This window comes from Acomys russatus, chromosome 9 (assembly GCF_903995435.1).
Source record: "Acomys russatus chromosome 9, mAcoRus1.1, whole genome shotgun sequence".
Lineage (NCBI taxonomy): Eukaryota > Metazoa > Chordata > Mammalia > Rodentia > Muridae > Acomys > Acomys russatus.
In genome coordinates, this window is record NC_067145.1 from 2,602,793 (window position 1) to 2,618,847 (window position 16,055).

The window sequence follows — 16,055 nt, forward strand, 5'->3', positions numbered from 1 at the left end:
CATAGCAAAATTCATTTGGGACACTATTTTTCTATACATCCATTTAATATGTATATTAGCCTACAACATAGTCTTTTTAGTAGGTCACTAGATTCTAGTATAGTATTTCTTCTTTAAGGTGCTGACCAGAGCGATACACTTGGGGACAAGCCTACACCTCCTGACATTAGTAGCTTAATATCAAATACGTATGAAATCAACTACAACCATAACATCAATTTCCTATAGTTTAGGACACAAACAATTACAATGATAGACAAAGTAATTGTTATTAGTAGACACATCTGAATCTAATCCAAATACTTTTTTAAGGGTGTTGACCAGATGGATTTGTTTGGGGACATGTCTACACCTCCTGACCTAAATAGTCCAACAGTAAGTGTTTTGTTTTTAAATTTGCAATGTAATTGAAATAACATCTATAATCCAAATTTACAATTAACCAGAAAGCTTGAGCTTTTCATGGAAACTTGGAATGTCTTGATTTTTCCTCATGAAATAGAAGGGGCTGCTAGAAAAATCATTCAAATCTTAAGTGACCATAGGAACCTACCATTATATATTAGTATAGCATAGAGATTAAATCTGTGTTGCTAGCCAATCAATGTATTCCTTCTTGGTAATTACTTGGCATAAGAAGAGGGGCTGAATAATAATTCTTGGCATAAGTTTACTTGAAGGAAGTATGCTTGTTAAATGATAAGTCTTAAATTGTCTTAGCTTCTTCAGTTTTCCTTTTCTTTTCTTTTTTCTTTTTTTTTTTTCCAATATAGCAGAATGAGTTTGACATTAAGAGTTAACTAAGGGTCATTTCATGATTAACGGAAGTCTCTTCATTTTAGAAGATTGCTTGTTGTTATAAAGCATTATTATATAACAAGCCTTCTCAGTATCAATGAATCTGTCACTTATTCCTCAGATCTATAAAACAAGCCTTGCCCAGAAATAGTCACGCCATTTTGAATGACTTCCATCAGCTCCTGTTACTTATTTCCTAGTTTGCTGATCACCTGCTATTGACAAGGTGTAGCTTCAATCAAGACACACACTAGTGCTATCACCAACCATTCTGTCTAGCAGGGAGCGTGTTAGGACTAGTGGGAAAGCCAATTAAATGATGCTAATTAGAGTATGTTCACCTACTATGCAAATTTACATAATACTTCTAGGGAACGGGGTTTCTAGACTTGAGCATCAGGGATGAGAAGGCAAAAACCAGTACAAGCAGAGAACCAGTACGTATACAATAACGGGGGACATGTCTGGCTAAGGCAATCAGAAGTTATTAAGAAAGTCTTTGTGATGTTCAGCAGATCTCAGGGACTGAAGTGAGTCAGAGAGAGATCGGTAAGGTTCTCACTCCCCAGAGTCCTGCAGAGAAGGCAGGCAGGCAGGCAGAACCTCGCAGCATAAACCCACAAGTCAACTGAAACCTGGATTATGTATTTTCTTCTCCGTTGCACCTATGTGGGCATCACACTGTGTGGTGACATCTTAAAGTCTTTACAGAGCCTGCAACTGAGGAATTAGAGCTACTGGGTAGTCTTTCAAATAGGGAGTCCTTTCCTACCCTTTTGTCTGTAGGACTTTTCTGTCTTTTTTTTTTAATATCTCTTTTTTAAAATTAATTTATTCATAGTACACCTCAATTGTTAGCCCATCCCTTGTATCCTCCCATTCCTCCCTCCCTCCCGCTTCCCCCCCTACTCCCCTCCCCTATGTCTGTGACGGACTTTTCTGTCTTTATAATGCTTCCTACTGTTTTCAGGGTAAGATTTTTGACATATTAGGTTAGCTGATGTAGTTCTGAGCTCGTTTTGGTTCCTCGACAGTCTTGGCAAGTCTTTACTAGTAGGTCCCTTCTTGAAGGAAATTTCTATCTGTTCAGTCTTCTTCCCAAGTGCCACATTGAAACAGTCATGTCATGAGAGAAAAATTGTCAAGACATGGGTGGAATTGCAGAGAAGAAGCAAGAAGGCACTTATTGTTAATTGGCTTTTGTGGATTTCTGAAGCTCCCTGCCATACAAAAAAAAAAAAAAAAAAAACAGCAAGGATAATCAATTTCTTACCAAGTAAAAATGTCTTATTAGTAGAAACTCAAATTTTAGTTTAAAAATAAATTAAAACAATAAATTTAATCAAAGTAGATAATAACTGGTTAAGTATTTTTCTTTAGGGCTAGCAAGGCTAACTATGTGCTGGTTAGATTTTGACAACCTGTTCTTTCACACTGACTACACAGAGATCACAAAATAGATGTTCCTCTGACTGGTTGAACTAGCAAGCTTCAGATTTTTTTCCATGCTTACAACTGCTCTGGAAAACATGAAGTGTGGAAAAAAGAAATATAAATTACTTAGACTCTCAGCCAACCTGAGTGCCTATACCCTCTCCCAAATTGATGAACAAACCTTTTATGACCTTCAATAATGTGTTGGTGTCCCTGAGAATGTCACCTTTTTGTAAAATTACTGGGGTGTTTTGTTTCATGCTGTTTAAGAAATAAAGAGAAAGGGGAAAGAAAGCTACAGTGACACAGAGACAGGAAAGACATGAGGAAGGGAGAGTAGAAAGGTAGGCAGGGTGTGATCTTTAACTACAGGAAATAATCCAGCATCTCAGAGATTAACCCTGGCATGAAAAAATTAGATTAGAGTCCAAAGATTAAATAATGTGTGGATACCTCCATAAGATGGCACGGGGTACACACAGGTAAAAGTAAAATAGAAATATCAGTAAGAAAAGCATAATGAAAAATCTGAATTTGACCTGAGTCATTGAAGTACATAGAGCAATAGACAGTAGCTAGGGTAAAATCTAGTGGTGTTCTACCATGCGGCATTCCAAAAGTTGATCTAAGGAAGCTGATTTTAATGCACATAAGGAATGGCAGGAAGCCAACAATAGGGTTGAGGCCGGAGTTCGTAACCATTTCTGGGAGGCTAGCTACCCAAAGAGTTGCAGATATCAGTTTTAAAATCTTGCCTTGTGTCTCCCGTTGCTGTTCCGTCCCCTTGGTGAAGCAACTTGGTTCACTTTCCCAGCTGTCTGAAGATGCTCAAGTGCTGGCCATGTAGAGTACTGGCACTCCAGACAGTCCAACAAAGCCCTGATGGAACTCTGACCACAAAAGTAGGAGAAGGTCTTCTATCCATCCACTGTGGTCTTTTAGTTAGACTCTTTGCTTGGAATGGCAGCAACCCTAACCTGAGGAGAGCCTTATACATTTTGCTCGTAGGGTAACTATTCAGAAGTCTAACGTTATGGCTCCTGTTTGGTGTCCTACGAACTTCTTCTGAAGTGTTTGGAAGGGACAACTCTGCCAGCTGTGAACACCCAACTGTGCTAACCCAGAGGTGGCTCATTACAAACAAATAAATACTGAAATCAAGCTTCCGGAATGCATCTTGTTCCCACCTTTTGATTGCTTAAAGATCCCTTCATTGAGAAGGCTCCTGGTTCATTTGTTTGATTAAAAGCTCTTAAATTTAAGTTCTTTCTTGTGATGAATTCCTTTAATTATAAAAAGAAAACGAAGCTTTAAAAAACAAAAACAAAAAAAAAAATGATTTTATATTTTCCAGTAAACAAAGTAAAAAGAGAGAATATGGTTTTGTTGCCTCTTCTATGATCACAAAAGAGAAACAAAATTTTTTCTTTTCATTAAAAGTCAGAGACTTTTGAACCTCCTTTGTCCTTATTAATTTGAGAAGTTCATATTTCTTTTAAGTTGTTCTTGTCCTTGTGATCAAAATAGTACTCCACCCAGTTTAGTGCTAGAGGTCTACTTTAGCTTCCTCTCTGGCTAGACGGTGTTTATTGTTTATACTCTATGACTGACATAGTTAAGTGCTTAATGCATCAAAGTCAGTCAAAAAGATCTTTCCTAGGGTAAGTCATAATTAGTTATAAATTGGAATAAAAATGTCTAACTGATTAAATTGGCAGCTTTGATGCTAATGATTTTCATAAGACAAATGAAGAAACCAAACAATTAACACCTATATTTTTCTCATGTAATAGGGAAGAAATGGAAGTAGAACAGTTATGCATTTTGCAAGCTTTGAAGATTACACCGTAGATCCACATTTTTTTTCTTAGTTACTAGCTGACTTTATTGCTAAGTAGGTAGGGCCACTACGACAACAAAGGAAGTAGGATCTGTACATTGAGGTCAGCACGTGATTGGTTAGAACAACATGAGGTTGACATGTGATTGGCGAGATGTGATCTCTATTTTGAGTGTCATGTTCAGAAGAACACACACAACAAAAGGTATGTCCAAGAAGGCCTGAGGATAGTAAAGATGAGAAATCCAACTTGACTAGTGCCTTTAGTAAGATCTTTGTCTGTTAGAAGAGTCAGACCTATAGACTAAGATAAAAAGGGGGATTCTAGGATAGACTACCTCCCTAGTGTATCCGAAGGCCCGGGTGCTGTCTCCAGCACCATACACATACACACACATGGTACATATGAGTCTTAACCAATGAATGTGCTTATTGGAGAGGCAATGCCAGAGACTTCTAGAAGTACAACCTAAAGGACTATGGACTGTCCGTTTCTCAGGTAGGAAGCTGGACCAGGTTTGTGAAGTCAGTTCATAAGTCCCAACAGTGTACTCAGATAATCATTTAGAGTGAGTTTTAATTCAAAGGTATCAGTTAACCGATGCAGATAATGAACCCAGCCTACTTAAAGGTATGAACTAAGGAGAACATCAATTTAACAGGATTACACCAAAGGCAGAGCAGACCCATGGAAACTTACAGCTCATAAATTCACAGCTAGTAAATATTCAGGGAGTTCATAGGAGATGGTAATAGTCCCAAATTCTAATAGGAATCCTGGTAATCCTTGTCATTTTGATGTAGTTTTCTCATTTGAAGTTATAACATGGACTAACACTTTCTCTCTCTTTCTCTCTTTTTTCCCCCAAATGTGCTAGGAAAGCAAAGATATCCTGTTAGTGGATCTAAACTCTGAAATCGACACCAATCAGAACTCTTTAAGAGAAAATCCATTCTTAAAAAATGGCGTCACCTCCTGTTCTCTCCCTCGACCAAAGCCTCAGGCATCCTTCTTGCCTGAGAATGCCTTTTCTGCCAATCTCAACTTCTTTCCCACCCCTAATCCTGACCCTTTCCGTGATGATCCTTTTGCACAGCCAGACCAATCGGCACCCTCTTCGTTTGATTCTCTCACATCTCCAGATCAGAAGAAAGCGAATTTGAGTAGCTTGTCTACTCCTCTGAGTAAAGGGCCCCTGAACGGTGGTACTGATTACTTTGGCCAACAATTTGACCAGATCTCTAACCGGACTGGCAAACAGGAAGCTCAGGCAGGCCCGTGGCCCAATCCAAGTTCGCAAACCCAGCAAGCAGTGAGAACTCAAAATGGGGTATCTGAAAGAGAACAGAACGGCTTCCATATCAAATCTTCCCCGAACCCTTTTGTGGGAGGCCCTCCCAAAGGACTATCGGTACCGAATGGCGTCAAGCAGGACTTGGAAAGCTCTGTCCAGTCCTCAACGCATGACTCCATAGCCATTATCCCACCTCCACAAAGTACCAAACCAGGAAGAGGCAGAAGAACTGCTAAGGTGAATGGTCTTTTGCACATATCCATTAGCAGAGTGCATGCTCGGTACCAAAGGGTGGTGTAACGCAAGCTCGCTTCCTTGCCGCTTTAAAAAAAAAAAAAAAAAAGGGAAAAAAAGTTTCCTGTGTGGCTGTAAATAGAAGGTGGGATAAGGCTCATCGATCCTCCAGGAATATGTCCTCCTCCCAGGCAACATTTTTCCTAAGCTTCTCAGCTGTGCTTGTCACATCTGCTTTCCATTTGCATGTCTTGTCACTTAATACTAAACTAAACACGAGTTGTTGTTTTTTTTCTCCATTGTTAATGCTGCTATGCTTCTGTACCTCTGGTAAGTCTGATTGTCGTGTTCCGGGATGGGCGGGTGAGAGTCCTTGTGATTCCCTGGGAACCTGTCCCCACACTAACACATGTCCTGCACACCCGTCATCGCTGATGTCCATGGTGGTGGTATAAAATTCTCAAGTCTGTCTCCTCTTTTAAACATAAATGTTGATTTAATAACCCATTGACGTAGAAACTTAACCAACCACTATTACCAACTTCATTCAAAAGTGACTCCAAGTGCAGCATCTGTAGGAGATTTTTTTTAAAGCTCTCATAGAAATGTGCAGATTCACCTAATGATGAAAGTGGTATTGTCTCCATGGAATTGGATTCAGATCTAATGGAATGACTGAAATCACTGAGGATGCTTATGTTGCCCTTTCTTTCCCAGCTTCACGTTTTAGCCAATAAGGAGACCAGACTGACACAAAAAGATAAAATGAAAAGAAAGAAATAAAGAAAAAAAAGATTTTCTTTTGCAAATCCAAGGTGGTATCCATTAGTCTGTCCACTGCAGCCATCCGTGTCTTTTATCCCCCATCCCAACGCCACCCCACACTTTGCCTTTGGTCTTTTAATTACTTTGGTAGAATTAATCATTTGCCAATAGTAATAGAACATTTTCTTTAGTTTGGGAGTAAAGAGTAGGAGACAGATGGAAGCTGCATTTGCCTCCTTGCTAAGTAACCGTTCTCCGTCCTTCCCCACCTTGTCAGTCTTCAGCAAATGACTTGCTTGCATCAGACATCTTTGCCTCAGAACCTCCAGGTCAAACATCTCCCACAGGACAACCTGCAGCCCCACAGACCAACCCTTTGGATCTCTTCAAAACAAGTGCCCCTGCCCCAGTGGGGCCCCTTGCAGGTCTAGGTAAGTTCCTAGGGTTGGGCTCTACTACTGTCTACTACTGTCATTCCTAGTGATGGCTCAGGAGGAAGACACTCTCTACGTTGGTGGGCATAAGATGGGAGACCTCAAGCAACACTGCTCTCATCTTTACTCCTGCGCAGACCGCACTCCTCTGACATCGGCCTTGTAACTGAAGTTCCGCTCTCTGACCTGCCGCATGGCAAGATGTCCATTTTCAGTACTGTATGTCCCTAAACAGCTGGCAAAGACTTTCAGAAGACAGTTGTAAAGGATGGTGAGAAAGAGATGAGTCGAGAGAGCCTTGTGTGCTGTCTGCATAGTAAAAGTAGGAGTGTGCATGCTTTGCATGCTGTTTGCCAGGATAGATGGGGGTCCAGATCCTCTCAGACCTGCTCATGAATGCCAAGGTGGGTGTAGGTTACGCCTGAAGCAAGGCTAAGCCATAAAGTGAAGGGAGGTCTAAGTTCTGGCCTCTCTGTCTCTAGGTCTGAGTAGGCAGGGAATAGGCACACATCCTGATTTGGTTTTCAATACTGGTACCTTAGCAATTCATAATAAATAATTTTTCTAGAAAAGCATCTGAGTAGAGCTAAAAGGTAAATACTAAAAAATTTAAATCAAAATAAAGCTAGAAGGAATGTATTAGACAAAGGGATGTGCTGGTATTAAAACGTATTTCTTGCTTGCCGCATCCACTGAGCCTCTGCTGCAGGATGACAGTGAAGGGACATTGATTGAGGGATGGTTCTCTTCCTCTTCCTCCACGGTCTCTTGTTCTTCTCAGGCTCCGTAGTTCAGTTTTCAGAAACCCCAACAATAGTCTTTGCTCTCCTGCTGGGGAGTCCCTGTGTTTGCTTGCTTCTTGGCACCTGTACAAACTCATAGAGTCTGGCTTGGGAGGTCTGGGACCACAGATCAAGAAGGACTCTAGGGCCCTCTGGTAAGAGTTGAATGGACATCATGGCTTTCCTTACACTCTACAGAATCAGTCACCAAGATATTTTTTCCTTCCTTTATTTCCTTTGTTCTCTCCTTTGCTGTCTCTCTGCAAAGGAGAGTACTTTGTTTCTGCCACCATAAGTCTGTCTGAACATGACTGGAGTAGGAATAAGAAAACTGTTACACTACTGAGAATGAAAGTGACAAGCCAGTAGAGTCTGGGCTTCTTATGGATGCTATAGCACCAAGTGACTCTCTTTAAATACATTATGCCTTTGGGAGCACATTGCTTTGTCCAGCCTGTGCACACAGTGAGGCATCTGGTGTCTTCCCTTCCCAGAAAGGCAGAGAACTTGCATTCAGGGCCTGTGACTAGATCACATCCTGGGGCTCCATAGTCTAAGATGAATGCCTTGAAGAATTCTTACAGCCAATATTTAACAAGTCTGCCTGAAGATACAGCTGGACCCTATAACTGTTAATTTATTCAGACGAAGTGAAGCTTTTTGGCGAGGTGCCCCTGTTGAGGCCTTGGGGTGTACAACTGCAGAATACTGATGATTCTTCCAAGTTTGGACATGGAACTCAAACTGAGCCCCACAGTGTAGCCCCTGTCCATTGGCAGGGATCCTCAGCCGAAGCATGGAAGGGTGTAGGTCTGGCTTCCGCTGGACCCAGCTGGGGGACTGTCTCCTCTGGAGATCTGGGGGCTGGGGAGAAGGCGTCACAGGAAGCTGAGTCCCCGGCTCTGACTTGTACCCTGTGTTTTGATCTAGCTTTAGAAGGTAGTAAAATTAAAGCTTTACGCTCATTCTTTTTCCTCCGTCCTTGCCCCTACTTTCCCCAGATGGGCCATAAATGTCTTAAAAATATAATGAGGAGAGGCTGGGAGGAGGGGATGAAGGCTGGCACAAATGCAGGGTGCCAAGCCTTTACTTCTTGACAAATGTAATATTTTCTTTTATTCAAAATAGCACTCCAATCAATATTACCTATGGCTACAGTTAAGCAGAAAGACAAGTAGTTCAGAATGAAGGATGAACAGTGGGTACATCCTTTCTTCTTCTTCTTCTTCTTCTTCTTCTTCTTCTTCTTCTTCTTCTTCTTCTTATTCTTATTCTTATTCTTATTCTTATTCTTCGACAGGGTTTCTCTGTGTAACCATGTCTGTCCAAGAACTCACTCTGTAGACCAGGCTGGCCTTGAACTCCCAGAGATCCAATTGTTTCTGCCTCCCAATTTCTGTCATGCACCACCACTGCCTGGCTTGCTTATTTATTTATGCATATCTTAATGGTTGAAATTTTTAGTAAATGACCCTTTCATTCACAACATTAATTTGTTTTGAAACAGTTGTCAATAGCTTTGTTCAAACTAAACCCACTTTTAAGACTTATATTAGAAAATCTAAGAGAATCCATGTCTTGGTTTTTATGACTGTACTCCATAATGCCAATAAGTCCTGGATCTTTGTGTCTTTGAAGTTGGTGTGTGAATTAGCTTACTGTTGTGCAAGTAGTAGCTTTTTGTGCCTTGCTGGGGAGAGGTCAAAATGAGAGAATAAAGTGCTGGGTCATGGCCGAGGTGCATTTTGTCCCTATAAGCATGGACTGTGATTGTGCTCTTGATTCAGTTCCGTCACTGAGAAATAGGCATGCTGGTCAAGTAAGGTACCCATTTTATGTGAGTGGAACAAATGCTTCCTGGCCAGATGCCAGCATTGATGAGCCAGCATTGATGATAATAAAATCATCAATGCCAAAAGATCAAGAGAGATATCCCTGTGTTGGCCTCTGAACCCCACTTCAAAGTCCTTCTCATCCTGGAAGAAAAGCAAACCAACAGCAACCAACCTTTCCTATTCTAAGCTTGGAGCCTTTTCCTGATTGAATCAGCTAAAATGGGTGATGAAAGGATTCCATGCTCTCACCCTCAGAACAAGTGGGTTTCAAGAGCAAAACAGCATCATCCATGGATGAGGGTGAGGCAGGACTTGGGTTTTGCAGGATGGTTTGTGCTTTTGGTCTTGCTCAGTGGTGATGTTTTACTGCTTCATTAATGCACTTAGGAAGAAAGAACAGAGAATGTTTAAGGAACAGAGGATGGGAGGGCTGGGTTCTCCTGGGGTAACTCACCCTGAAGAATACGGCAAGGAGGCAGGCCCTGGAGATAATCTTCCCTGACTCAGGCCACAGTTACCCAGGAAGGGGCTCTGCTTCCTGTTGTTTTATCTCCATCACCTTTCTTGTAACTGCTCTGCCCAAATTTCTGGCAAAGTTTAATGAGTGACACATGGCAGGAAGCTCTTTTATTGGAAGCAGCCTTCCCAGGATAATAGCCTTTCCTCCAATTTTTACATGTAAAAATCTAAACCTATGTTGGCCTCAACTAAATTTTATCTTCCCTTTATATAACTGTATCAACTTTGGCAGCGTTAAAAGGCAGGGGAACTTTGAAATAGGAGAGATGCTTTTTGAGGCTTCATGTTCATTCATGGTAGCTGGATTCCATAAGTCCTCAGCAGGAGCCAACTGTTAAATGCAAACTGGATTCTCATAATTAATTAACTTTTGTGGGCTATCTTATCTAACTACTTGATAATCATTGTGATTTGCATGTTTAAGTCTGTCCACTTGACAAATCAGCTCTTGTTATTGGCAAATTGCACTCAGGGTATTGAAGGTACATTAATTCATGTTTGATAAGCATTCATTTATTCATGATTAGGAATTTATGGGGTATATTATTCTTCTAATGAGGTCATTAAAAAATATAGTAGAAAGACTATACAACAAGCATTTGAAGGCTAGCTAAACAGTGTTGATGAGTTAATTTCTGGAGGCCATTATTTTTGAGTTAGCTTTTGCCTTGGGAATGCTCTAGAAATACACCCAGAAAGCCATGCTTTTTTCAAGAATCCTTGCCAAAGGGATGAATACAGCCAACGTCTGTTATAGATGTTTGAAAATGTCACTATTAAACATATTATTCATAAAATTCATACAAATAAAATAAAAGATTCCTCTTCAAGCTCGTCTCTTGATAACGCCTTTATCCCTCTTCCTTCAGGTGGCGTTCCAGTGACACCTCCCCAGGCAGGGCCTTGGACACCTGTTGTCTTTAGTCCTCCTACAGCTGTGGTCCCAGGAGCCATAATAAGCGGCCAGCCTTCAGGTTTTGGTCAGCCAGTCGTTTTTAGTACAACCCCAGCAGTTCAAGTTTGGAATCAGCCTTCATCATTTGCAACCCCAGCTTCCTCTCCAGCCCCTGCAGTTTGGTGTCCCACCCCATCTGTGGCCCCCAACGCTTGGTCAACCACAAGCCCTCTGGGGAATCCTTTTCAAAGTAACATCTTTCCACCTCCTTCCATGTCCACTCAGTCCTCTCCTATGCTGTCCGCTTTGGCCACACCTCCTCAACCACCTCCCAGGAATGGCCCACTAAAGGACATCCCCAGTGACGCTTTCACTGGCTTAGATCCTCTTGGGGACAAAGAAGTCAAGGAAGTGAAGGAGATGTTTAAGGACTTCCAGCTGCGGCAGCCGCCTGTCCTACCCACGAGGAAGGGAGAGACACCTCCCGCTGGGACTTCAAGTGCCTTCTCCAGTTACTTCAACAGTAAAGTTGGCATTCCTCAGGAGCATGTAGACCATGATGATTTCGATGCCAATCAACTGCTGAGCAAGATTAATGGTGAGTTTGCTCAATTATCTGCCAACTAATGTTTCAGCTGTCATACAGTCCCATGGGGCACTCAGAGGAACCTTCTATGTCCAGGAATACTCTATCTCCTGTTTCTTCTGGTATTCAAGCCTTTGGGGGTAACCTAACCATTTACCTCAGCCAATCCCAAGGACTGGCCCGATGCTGCCCTCTAGTGATAGTTCTTGAGAGAGCCGCCAAGAGCTAGAAATCAGACGGATTGTGACATTTGAAGAGAGCTAAATGATAATCTAGCCCGCATTCCACGGCTACAGGCAAGCACTTCTGAGTGTCTTCCATTTCAGATTTTACATATATATATTCTGTGATGGATGGGTAGAGTCCTGGTATATGTGGTGATTTTTATTTCACGGCTGTAAAGAATTAAGTTTTAAAGCTAAGCCAGCCAGGAAACATGATCTGTGTAAGCAAAGCCTGTGTACTAACTGCTTGGGTTCTTTGCTTTGCAGAACCACCAAAGCCAGCTCCCAGGCAAGGTGCCCCCTTGGGTACCAAGTCTGCTGATAGTTCCCTCGAGAACCCTTTCTCTAAAGGGTGCTTCAGCTCACCACAGCCCTCCGTGAGTATCAAACCCTAGCAGCACATGCCACAAGTCCCTGTCGCTTCCGCAGTCTACCTCCCTTATGCAGTAACTCTGATGAGAATGCCCATTTTCCTATGATGTGTTCTTTAGGAAACTTCACAGAGTAAACATCCAATCAAGCTGGGCTTGTATTTCACAACCATTATTACCCCCTAAACTTGAGGAGTAAGACCATCAAAAGCCTCCTTTGTATTTTACTTAGTCTACCTTATGAGAACATGATGGGAGACGCTGAATCAAGATATTCTCTTAAAGACCTTTGAAGATTAAAATTCTAAATCTCCCATCAACAGTTGTATAGTTCATCAAAACAGTTCTTCCAAGTTGAGGGAGACGAAGGCAATTCTCCTGAGCCTTGACTTTGAACGAACAGTGTACAATGTCTGATTGGAAGCTGAGGTTCCATTGTCTGTCATTCTGATAGTTATAATAATGTTGTTGTGTTGGCTTCATCTCTCAGGTGGTTTCTCAGCCTGCATCTTCTGATGCCTACAGGAGCCCTTTCGGAAATCCTTTCGCCTAGCTTCTGTAAGTGGAAGAAACTACTAACACTGTCTTGCAGTGGGTGGATGGTGAGAAAGGGAGATGTAGAGGGCAAAGGGTGAGATTTTATTTTCAGAATTGGAAAGAAGCTAAGTATGTGATTTAACTAAGTAATTTAAGAGTAACAGATATGGAAATCAATACTCTGACAATTTAATAACAATGAAGCTGAGCATTTAGAAATATAATTTTTACAAACAATTTGAAACTTCAGTTCTATATGGAAATAAATTCAATAGAACATGTATTTTTAATCTTTTAGATTTTTTGTTTGTTTTTCCACTTTTATGGCAAGGATTCATGTGTCTCTGGTTGGCCTGAAACTGTCTGTAGAGAACAATGACCTTGTTCTGATCCTCTGGCCTCCACCTTCTAAGTGCTGGATTACAGGCATGCACCATTAAAGCCAGGTTTCTGAAGTCCTGGAGATCACAGCCAGTGCCAGATTACAGGCATGCACCATTAAAGCCAGGTTTCTGAAGTCCTGGAGATCACACCCAGGGCTTCATGAATGGAGCCCTCTCCCAGCTCCATTCCCAGACATGCTTAAACAACAACAAAAAGATTCCTGTTGAAGGGGAAGTGTCCATAGATAATCACCTAAGCAGATGACAATACACTTCTCTGTCATCTTCAAGGGTGTCTCAAGTTGGTCTCTGTGGTGGGATGTGTTAACTCTCATACCAGTGACAGCTGTAAATGTGACCTTGAGAAGCAGCAAAAGTTCAAAATGAGTCAAAGGCTTGGACGCTCCATCTCTGGTGAAGTCAGCTTTTTCTAGGAAAGCTGAATCTCTGCCAGAATGTCAAGTAATATGTTATTTTCAACAATAATATGACACCAATTGTGTTCTAGTTAGAGAAGGCATAGCTGGAAGGGATAGAATAGTAAAAGAAGAGAAATGATTCCAAACCCATTTTATTCCAATATTCCCTCATCCAAGCATGGCTAATCTCTGTCTTGATTCATCTATAGTAGATAAATTCCTCACATAAATACATTATAAGATTTATTTCCCATTACACATGGAGAATGCATTTCAAAATTCCCTGAGGATTTCTGAAACCAAGAATTAAAACTTAGTACCAACCAGCTTTTTTTTCCCCTTAGACAGAAATTCCTGAAATGTCATTGCTACGTTAAACACAGAGGTTAGCAGCCAAAACCAATAACAATAACCTGTAAAATCAATAGATTGGGTGCCGGGTTATTTACTTGCCATGTTGCTGCAGCAACGTGCAGCAACTCAAAGAGAAGGGCTCATGCTCCAAGCCCATCGTGGTGCAGAGAGCCATGGCACACACCAGCTTGTGGCATTGCTTCCTCAGCCAGTTATGAGTTACGAGTTGCCTCTCAGCTTGCTGTCTCCTTTTTAGCTAATTTGGGATCCCACCCCAAGGCTTCCCATCCCATATCTAGGGTGGGTTACCCTGATGCAGATGATTCCTTAAAGACACAGGTGTGTTTGGTACAGAGCCTTGCCCTGTAGGTCACACTAACTTGGTTTTATAATGTAGTTTTGGCCGGCTTTGAGCTCATTTTTCTCTTTCCTCGGCTTTCTGAATGTTTAGGGCATCAGCGCGCTCTACCACATCTGGCGTACGTTACCGTTTTGTTCAATCTTCACATTAGTCCTATGATATACTATCACTAGCATTTAAAATAGTGCTTTAGTATGTAAAGCACTGATACTCAACCCAAATATTCTAACCATTCTTCTTCTTGTTTCCCTAGGAAGTTGCAATGCTGACTGTCCAGATGAACAACAAGACTGGCTTTAGTCAAGGACAAGCTGATAGCCAGAAACATGCTGACCTCTGTCCTTGTTCCAGCCTTGACGTATTAGCCGTTGCCTTACTTGTCTTTGCCTCTTGTACTTGTAAAATGCCTTTCACTTTCTGTCTAGACTAAACTGAAACTATGGCTTTACGTAAATTAAGCTCCTAAACTCTCTAGCCCAAATATAAATGAAGTAGCTTCCCTACCAAATCCTTGTCTGCTGTACCCCTAGAATCCTCTGGAATACTCTCCCTTCTACCCTCCAGCAGGGAGGTGCAGTCACTTTAACCCTGCATATCACACTGCTCTGAGTAAATGTCCAAATCCTCATAGGTCGATGTTGTCTGGGGTTCCTGGTGTACATCATAAACATGAATATTCTATTAATAAGAAAGCAAGGCACCTTGCTTCCCAGCCCCACTCAGAAAAAAAAAAAAAAGAGCAAAGACTGACTTTTCACATACACACAAGGGCCATTTCAAGATGATCATTTCTTAGCTGATGGCATCATTTACCAGTCCTACACCGAGAGGTACTTACACTTGACTTGAAGAGGAGAAAATTCTAACTCAAAACATGAGGCATTATTCAAAGCTAATATAAAACAATTAATTTCTCCCTGGGACCTCAAATTGCTTTCATTCCAGACATTATGGAGCTGTTTGACCCTAGTGACCTTATCGCCTGATTTTTCCTTGAAGATCCTAATTTTATTTCATGTGATTTTTTTTCTCAATAAAGATGATTATTTGTGCATTACTGAAAAGGTATGATTTCTCTTCATTCTGATGATTTCTCCCAGAACCTAGGCTATTCCATTTTTAATCTCCTGCTGGCTATTGTAAATGAGAGGAAAGCATTGCTTATCTCTCCCTCTCATTCTCTTTCAGTCCTTTTTGCTGCTGGGTTAATGTAAATAAAACCTCTCTTGTACCAGGAACAGATTTTCATGGGAGCAAGAAGCATTAAATGATTCACAGATCTGAAGTGCTCACACCTCCTCCAGTCACTGTTAGTCCAGTGGCCAGACGCCGGAAGGTGTGCCATCTTCATCTTCACTCTGGATGAGAGGGCTCTTCTTGTAAACTGAAGTTCCATAGAGTAGTTTAACACAAGAGGATCAGAACTTGGCTCAGCAATGAAAGACTACATTCTGAAGCTAAATGTGACTGTGCCAAACACACTGGGCCCTTACCAGAGGTCATGCTAGCTCTTTATCAAGTAACTGGAAAACTTTCTTGAAGCTACAATCACAGTTATTAAGGCAATAATACATGAGAACGAGGGGCAAATGTCTGGGGTTATCATTGAAAGTCTGCCTGCGATATTTTCCTCAGAACCTTAGACCCCTATGAAGTGCATTTTCATTTCCAGTCTTTTTGTTGATTCATGCTGAGGCTTTGTTGTTGTTGTTGTTGTTGTTGTTTTAAATGTTCTCTCTTGACCCTTGATGCTCAGGTTCTTGTGGGTGTTGGTACAATCTGACCTTTCACTGGAAGGGGATGACTGCTCAGGTTTTAAACAAGAAGCTGTCCTGGGAGCCTCTATTGATTATTAGCCCCAAGTAGTCCAAGCTGAAGTCCTGTGGGTTTCTGTTTAATGCTGGTAGTTAATATCTATAACGTCTGGGTTTTTTTTTTCCTGTCTGATTTCCTACTCAGTCACTGTAAACACAGACTTGAACTCACGCT

General features: G+C 41.5%; 1 protein-coding gene across 1 annotated transcript in view; it reads left to right on the forward strand.

Moving 5' to 3' along the window:
* The window catches only part of Dab2 (DAB adaptor protein 2), a 53,629-nt gene extending 38,914 nt beyond the window's left edge, over nt 1-14,715 (forward strand). Inside the window, exons 9-15 of the mRNA XM_051150931.1 lie at nt 313-375; nt 4,951-5,604; nt 6,644-6,797; nt 10,806-11,429; nt 11,909-12,018; nt 12,503-12,570; nt 14,320-14,715. Of these exons, the coding sequence (XP_051006888.1) occupies nt 313-375; nt 4,951-5,604; nt 6,644-6,797; nt 10,806-11,429; nt 11,909-12,018; nt 12,503-12,565 (1,668 nt within the window). The 3' untranslated portion in view covers nt 12,566-12,570; nt 14,320-14,715. The remainder of the gene's footprint in view (nt 1-312; nt 376-4,950; nt 5,605-6,643; nt 6,798-10,805; nt 11,430-11,908; nt 12,019-12,502; nt 12,571-14,319) is intronic.
* The last annotated feature ends 1,340 nt before the right edge of the window (nt 14,716-16,055 follow it).